General features: G+C 42.2%; 1 protein-coding gene across 1 annotated transcript; it reads right to left on the reverse strand.

The window, feature by feature from the left end:
• Positions 1–3,668: 3,668 nt before the first annotated feature.
• Positions 3,669–5,431, reverse strand: LOC130197140 (glial cell line-derived neurotrophic factor-like). The gene is made up of 2 exons (XM_056419653.1): positions 5,197–5,431; positions 3,669–4,362 (listed from the first exon to the last, which is right to left on the reverse strand). The coding sequence occupies exons 1-2, from the start codon at positions 5,429–5,431 to the stop codon at positions 3,806–3,808; spliced, it is 792 nt and encodes a 263-aa protein (XP_056275628.1). The 3' UTR covers positions 3,669–3,805.
• Between the last annotated feature and the right edge of the window lie 3,155 nt (positions 5,432–8,586).

The raw sequence follows: 8,586 nt of genomic DNA on the forward strand, positions 1-8,586 counted from the left end.
AGATTAAAAGACTCACAAAAGACAACCTACTTAATTTGACTGTGAGTATGAGAAGATAACAGACCTTGGAGTCTCTTTTGATCTTCAGGGTGAGACAGCATCAGTATTGTGCTGTCGTCATAGGTCTTGACTTAACTGTATTGTTTCCATCTGTGATGCCTCCTTCTGTGGTTGTCTTCATAATTGACTCGTCATAAAGCTTCAGTCACACTGACAGATTCCAGTGCAGTGGCACAAAGAGCTTCTTGTGGTTTGACATCTCTCATGAAGCCCCGAGACATGTCTGATATCACCGTGGTTACACTGGTTATCATTAGTATCTTTTCCCACGCCAGCTGGCACAGCGGCTTGGGAACAAGGCTGCACTCACAATGTCTTCCTCTTGAAAACCAGCTGGTCTCTGATTTAAATGCTATGTTTTGATGATTTGAGCGGCGTTGATCTTCTAAAGTAAATCTTGAAACCATCATGGTGAGACGCCAAGGAAGCTGTTTTTTCTCCTTAAATTTAGAAAGGTCGACTTTTAACAGACTGGTCTGGAAATCATGGGAACTTCACGTTCCCTATTTAGCAACTACAAAAGGCCTTTGGCTGCTTAGCTGCTCTTGCAGGTGCAGAATAAAAATATCCTATGAAAAATGGGATTAGTTAAATTCAACTACAATTGAGTTTTTCTCAAAGCAGCGCTCTGGTTATTCTGGATAACCCACAGACCAATCACATGCAGGGAGGAGAGAAACCATATTGTAATTTAGGTGAACCAACCCCGTTCTAATGTAACATGAGTGTGTCAACACGTACAGCCCTGCCAGTATTTAGCACCTGTTTGCAACACCATCCTCTTAACCGCTAACACTTGTGTTGTGTTACACTCTGGTGGAACAGTATCCTTCATTACAGGCTCCTCTGACACATGGACAAAAGAGCATTGGACTCATCTGACTAACGACACTATCCTCTGACGGCCAGAGAGCTCTGATGGTTTCCTTTGTTGTCCACAGCTAAAACTGATGACGCTTCGAGAGGGTTGGCACTGCCATGGTTAACTCAGGAATATCTTTAAATTGGTCCTATAAGCTAATTGGCCAAGACGAGCTGTGTTATGGTCAGAATTTTTTTTAGGTTTTATACTTCCGTCAGTACTGGACCATCGGTGACTTGTGAACTAAATTAATAAGTGGGTGAAATGAAAGGAAGTGTTTACTGGTTCTATATGAACTTCATTTCTAGGTTCATTTTATGAAAATATTGGTATTGCGAGTGACCTGCAGATTTTAAGAGTCATGTCATCCTGGTGATATGTTCAACATCCAATAAATCAAAATGCAAAGCACAGGGACGTAAACATCTTCAAGAAGACGTTTCTTAGTGCCTGCAGAGCAGAGCTGGAGAACTAAACACGTCCAACAGTAAAACCTCAGCTGTCAAACAGTATTAATCACCGGCTCAGGAGCTTCACTGGTGCATCAGCTCTGGTTGCAAAATGTCTCACAGAGAACCACAGCGTCGTTAATAGAGACAACGAGTTGCATCACAAACACAAGAGACTTTTACCTGAAGTTGATGAACCAGATTGACTCACAGAGGAGGAAGGGCTGTGAAACGTGAGAGAGCAGGGCTGGATCCCATATCGACCACACACATTAAGCAAGACACATCATCTCTTCTCATGTTCTCTAACTACTTCATCATTGTCTTCATTTTCATTATCCTCCCTCAGCCAACATATAATTTAGCTCCCAACCCCATGGCTCATCCTTACATGTTGTGTTCTTTGAGTTGTAACACTCACCTTTCATCCATCTATCTCCCATCCCTCACTGTTTGTCTCACCTTCCTTATGCTACAGGTACAATACTATATTATACTGTGGGTACCGATACTCCATCCTCCCCTGGGTGTAATTCCTGTTCTTGTCATTTAATCACATCAGAGTATGTTATTCCTCTATATATTACAAAGGTACATCCCCGATGCCCCATCGCTCTTGTTCCTCTCCGTCTTTACACAAAAAGTGACACAAATACAACAATTAATTTCTGGTATGTAAAACTGTTTCGTGTAATGTTGGACTTTTTTTTAGCAAAACCTGTCTTGTTGTCTGCTACACTCATCCACATAAGGCCACACCACAAAATCTCACATGTAAGAAATGCAGACAGAATACACTACACTGTGTAGAATACATTTATTAATAATTAAAAGAGACAATTTAAAAGTAAATACTGTATAAAAATAAAGCTGTAGTTATGTTAATAAAGTAAAGGAAATCTTGTTTCACTTAAACATCACTTAATCTGAGGGGAGGACATGAAATAAGCAGTCGAGAAACAATTACAATTGTTGATATCATGAGGACGAAATGTTTTAAAAATAGATTCTCTGTCCACATAATTAAAAAAACAAAACAGAAAACAATGTAGTCAAATTAAACTATTGGAACATTGGAAACACTAAGATACTGAGGAAGGTTTACCAGTGATGTGTTTGACCACTAGTAGTGCTAATGAGTTATGTTTGAGTTTGTTTGTATTGAATAAGCAGGCGGGCGATGCATGCAGTTCACCGTCCTGCTACCGGGTTCAGGTATTCCACTGATCGACAACAGGTGCCGGTAACAAGCCAAGTAGCAATGCAACTGTAACAACAAAGAAGAAAACAAAGAAGAAGACAAAGAAGAAGACCAAGAAGAAGTCAAAGAAGATGACCAAGAAGAAGACAAAGAAGAAGTCAAAGAATATGACCAAGAAGAAGACAAAGAAGAAGACAAAGAAGAGGACAAAGAAGACCAAGAAGAAGACAAAGAAGACCAAGAAGAAGACAAAGAAGAAGACAAAGAAGAGGACAAAGAAGACCAAGAAGAAGACAAAGAAGACAAAGAAGAAGACCAAGAAGAAGTCAAAGAAGATGACCAAGAAGAAGACAAAGAAGAAGACCAAAAAAATGACCAAGAAAAAGATCAAGAAGACAAAGAAGATGATCAAGAAGAAGACCAAGAAGAAGACCAAGAAAAAGACAAAGAAGAAGACTAAGAAGAAGACCAAGAAAAAGAAAAAGACAAAGAAGACCAAGAAAAGAACAAAGAAGACCAAGAAGAAGACCAGGAAGAAGTAAACCGCAAGCGTTTGAACATGGATGTGAACAATTCTTAATTACAAAATATTTTTAAAAGAAATCCTTTTTTAAATGTTTTATGAGAAGTAAAAGATATTAAACTCTTTTGTTATTCATCAAGAATACAACATGTATTTTGATGAAGGACTGAATGCACTTTGATTGTTTACAAGACAACTCCACATGGCACCTCAAACATACTTTTGGAATGTAAACCACCCGCTATTTTACTGCTTTAATATATATAAACCTTTGGCACACTCTGAGATATCATGCTACAGTAATAAATAACATGTATTCCTTTTATAAAAAAACTAAATAAATATCAATAAGTTAATAAATTCAAGATTTCATAAATACATTTCATATGTGTATAACGTTTTCCATACAGTAGACGGGACTACGTCTGCCGAAGCATCCATTAGGTCTGATAGATTTCAGGCGTTTAGGTTGAGTCTCCATGGAAAGATTTAAAATCTCTCTAAACATATGATGACATAGGTGTAAACTGTTGTAGCTATATTGGAGAAATAAGAGGTTGATTGCTTCGGAGTAAAATCTGTGGCCTCGTCAAGTCCCATATGGCCCCACGTTGCCTGAATGTTTCCCCACAGTGAGATGAGTCAGTCGAAAAACACGCAACAACGTAGCGGTGAATGTGAAACTACAGCCTGACAGGAGCTCACGCTCCCTACACACAACCACACTTCCTGGCAGAATGCTTCCTCACGGTGTGGTAGACGAGGTTGTCGTCCAGAAACGAGAGGTCATCGTCAAACGCTGTTGGTCGACAGCAAGTCTCAGGGGGTGTGTCTTTAGGGGGAAGCCTCTTGTTGTGGACGAGGTTGTAAAGGATTTTGTCGTAGTTGGTCTCTGACTTCCTGCAGGGTCCGGAGCAGTACCTGAATATCATTTCCTCGCTGGAGCGGTAGCCCAGGCCGAGGTCCGTCACATTGAGGTGGATCTGTTTGAGCACACAGCCTTGGCCTCCTCCCTTGGCCTTTCTCCCTGCCCCCCATCCTCTGGCTCTTCCTCTAAGCCCTCCTCTCGACTGGCTCGCCCCCTTCTTCCTCCCCCTTCTGTGTCGAGTCCTGCTCCTCGGTTCTTCTTTCGGGGGGGACGAGGAGGTGGTGGAGGAGGTAGATGAGGACACGGTGGATGAGGAGGAGCGACGCATTCTCCTGATGGTCACTTTGAGGAAGTCCACCATGTCTTCAAACTCGTACGGGGACGGTTCCTCCATGGTGTCTGAAACGCATCAAGAAATGGCACTCTAACAAAGGCGTATCATATTAGGCAGCACATGTTGTTTCTCTCTTTCTCATCACTCACTCTGTCTCTGGAACAGTGCTCTGTCAGAAACTACACGCGTGGAAATGGAACACATTGTTTTGTTTTTGAACTTACACACACATCCCATTCTTATGTATGCAACACGCTGTTGTGTATGAGTGGAATAGTTGCATTAAAGGTGTCGTTATCGAGCCTCATGGCGAATACCACTACAGAGCTAATAGTGGTTTAACAGGAAATTATTTGACAACTATTACCATTTTCTTAATAGTATTACATCTAAATATTCATTTTTTCTATCAGGTGTGAAGATTTACTATATTTCTTTGTCCTTTGTAAGGAATAAGTTGAGTACAATGAGGTTTCTCGTTTGTCAGAAACGAGTCATTTAAAGATGTCACTCACCATTAAGTTATTGATAATACAAATAATTGTTATTTGCTACCCTCCATATCATTACTTAATTATGTCCAAAGCTTATAAGCATGTGTTCTACACAGTGGGAAATGTGTGAATAATACCATCTGAATCCACTAAAAAGGTTAGAGGCCACATTTGCACATATTTCAGTTACTGGATCATGCACTCTACAATGCATACATACATAGTTTAGTATCACATTTAGACCAAACACTGTTTTTAATGTAGCAGTCATTTTTTTGGTATTTGACTCAGAAAACTATATAACTATTTGTTCTAGGAATAAATGAAAGCCTGCTGCTGTGTGTAAATTAAATGCATGTTTGTTTGGGCACTTTGGACACTCCATACACAAACACGGGCTCTTACGTTGTTCTCCTCCAGCCAGCGTCTCTTCCCAGTCCGCCGCACCCGCCTCAGCGCGGCCGATGCCCGGGGAAGTGACAGACAGGCGGATCTGAACCGGCGGGAGCTCCAGGGGAATCTCGGGGGCGCGCCCGTTACTCTCGGTGGACGTGGGCTGCGGTCGGCTCCGGAACAGCCGGCTGGCGTGAACGGCGCTCAGCAGTATCAAACAAGTGGTCAGGCTATCCCATAACTTCATTGTCCAGCTCAGTCCGACAGAAGAACATGGCGCAATGAAAAATCAAGCAGGTATCATCGGGCAAACGCGTTTAACAGCATATTGAAGACGAGCGATAGTTGTAGAGGAAAAGGGTGGCGCGCGCTCATCGGCTCGGGGTTCCTGCCACTGAAAACAAGACGAGGATCAACGTGTTGCTGCTCGCGCAGCCTGCTGTGAACTGCACGCGATCACTCGCATGCCAACTGGCAAACGCTGTGCAGCGTGGCGCAACATCCAGGGAGGCTCGAAACCAAAGGCAGAGGCGCAAAAGGCAAAGCAAAGACTTCCTCCCCTGAAGTTTGCCAGTCCAACGCCGCTTGAAAGACAACAATAACTCCCAGTTCACATTCGGTTTGCTATTGCTCAATGCAGACACTCCTGCGCATCCCAAAAGTCACCCATCAGTCCTGACTGAGCCGCGAGGAGGAGAAGGAGAGGTCTAACGGGAGCGATGGGAGGTGGTGGTGACGTCTGATGGTCCATCCTCTCCCTCTGCATGGGTGGAGACAGGCAGAGGCAGAGGATGGATCATGGAGGCCACAACCTGCACGAGTGAACCTCAAGGCCAGAGTTGGTGAGGTTAGAGGAGTTGAGTTCTGTTATGGAAGAGGCTCAGTCTGTGTACTCAGATGTCTGAGGAGGAGAGAGGAGTTTCACACTTCCCAATAACAATAATCCCAATTCCACATCCGGCCTCGTGTGTTTGGTTGAGATTGGACAGGGAATATGTTTCTAATCAGCCAGTCAAAACAGATTGGCTGCTTATAGACACAGTGCTCGTATAATCAAGCTGTTTTGCAGTTTATGAGCAGATGACATTTAACATGGAGGGAGTGTGAACTGATATCCCTTATGGCAACTGGGTGTTTAACTGGGAATTAGCTGGAAAGTAGAATTTCCTATAATGGTTTGGTTCAACATAATCTGAAGTAAACTGTCATTTAATGTATTTATTTATCATTTAAAATCTTAAGATTTTTATAAGCGAGCACCTGAGTTATGTATATAATATTCTTCATATATACAGTAATAGCCATTGAAATAACTTTGTTTAGGTGTCCACATACCTTTGTCTAATACAAGCTATTGATACCAAACCAAGCTAAAACTACAAATACATAATTATTCAAATTTCTACAGATAAGGCTTCACATTTCACTGTCATAATGAGCAGAACATCGTGTCATAGTGTGATAGTTGAGTCAACTAACTGCTTCTCAACTCTAACATCAAGGAGTAAGATCCATCGTATGGAAATCTACATTTTTGTTATTGAACATTTTTTTTCTCAAGCGGTCTCAGGTTGTTCTGGGGTCATGGGGAGTCAGTCCGGGTACATGCTGCTGATCTGAATCTATAAAGCAAAAATAATCTCCTCTTAAAAATGAATAAATAAAAATGAAGTTATCTTTGTTGGTCATCAATAGCAAATCAATCATTTGAAAACACCTGAGCATTTCATTAATCAACATTGTGCCTGTTTAGTACGACTTCGTCGCGGCTTAAAGCAATAACGGGTTATTTAGTGTCACATCAACTTTCAAACAACCACAATTCAAGTTTTAATAGCAGATAAATACATAACAATATTTACATTACAATATTTTTGAGCAAAACGAGGAGCGAATTATCAATTAGAATATAATATAATAGTCAAAAAGATGACTTGACCCCTCAGGGCCAGCAGGTCAAGGAGAGGAAAGGGGATATGGCTGCAGAGTAAAGAAGGAGTAAACGGGGAGAGAAAGAAAGCCAGAGTGAGTACAGATGGAGAGAAACTAAACAGAAAAGAGAGAAACAGAAACAGATTGAGCTTCTTTCACATGCGGTATCTATCTCTATAAACAAGGATAACAAGAGTTAGAAGTTGTTTATTTCACTTTAGTCATCGCAACAGTAAAACTAATTACGCTCACACAGCTGCAATGTGTTAAGTCTTTTTTTTCCGGGTACATTATCTCTGATAATTATTCCACATGATCATATCTGATTCCAAGTCCAGATGGACCACGGTCCAGTTCAGTTGTATGAAGATGACCAAGATGACTCTGGTTCAAGTGCTAAGACACTTTAAACACTTGTAAGCAGCCAAATGCTTCACTTCCTCTCTTCTGTTACCTTTTGCTCCCCAGCAGAACTGAATAAAACGGTTTCCTCTGAGCTACTTTAACTTTACAAGGTCAATGTGAAAAACGTACCGTACACATCCGCGTGGATACAGTAGGGCCTTGTGTGAATGTGGACACACACACGCAGCGCCATGCGCCCTTGAAGCGCAGTGTTTCATGGTGATGAATCACGTCTGTCAGCCACACTGTATTGTAATCACTTGCCTGCACTGAACATGCAAAAAAACATCTGAGCATCCAAAGATGCTGCAACTGTAAAGTCATCCGGAATAGCATGTTGTCTGTGGCCGCTTGTGTTTTTAGAAGTCTGACTACTAATCACTCAGAGGAGGCTCTTCTCTTTCCCCTGACCCGCTCGCCTAACTGTATGGGAATACCTCCTCAAGCAATTACACCCTCGCAGGCGGCGGCAAATACACCAAACAGATGTCATTTCTCCTTCTCGAGGGCTTATCAGGGGCCGATCTGCAATTGAATTTGTGATTTGTCAGCCATGCCTTGGGCTCAGTTTGACTCGCGTGCAACAGGGCTAATTACGCAGGTCATTTCACCCGCCATTATCGGCCAACTTGAAACTGCAGCTGTGGCGTGGCTTATGGGAGCGAGGAGCTGACAGCTGGAATGAATGGGGACACTGCTGCCGGTGTGATTAGCGGGAGAACAAAATTAATACTCTGACTCTCCACACTGGCAGGAAGGGAGGGGAGATTGGTCCTCGTGTGTGCTGTTTTCTACATTCACACGTCTCAGATGAGAATCTGCGCTTGTGTCTAGGGATGGCGACGTCGGAGGGTCGGCCCAGACTATTATACGTGTTGTTGTTGCTTTGAAATGCAGTACAAGACGTTCATGGTCCCCAAATGATGAACCCCGAGTGACTTTGGTGACAACTTGACTTTTATCAAAGTTTGGGTTTTTCACTTATCCAGAGAAATATCTCAACATCATCATTAATGATGGTTCCCAGGTGGTGAATCCTAAAGACTTTAGTGATGCTCTTAGTTT

Source organism: Pseudoliparis swirei, chromosome 7 (assembly GCF_029220125.1).
Source record: "Pseudoliparis swirei isolate HS2019 ecotype Mariana Trench chromosome 7, NWPU_hadal_v1, whole genome shotgun sequence".
Taxonomy (NCBI): domain Eukaryota; kingdom Metazoa; phylum Chordata; class Actinopteri; order Perciformes; family Liparidae; genus Pseudoliparis; species Pseudoliparis swirei.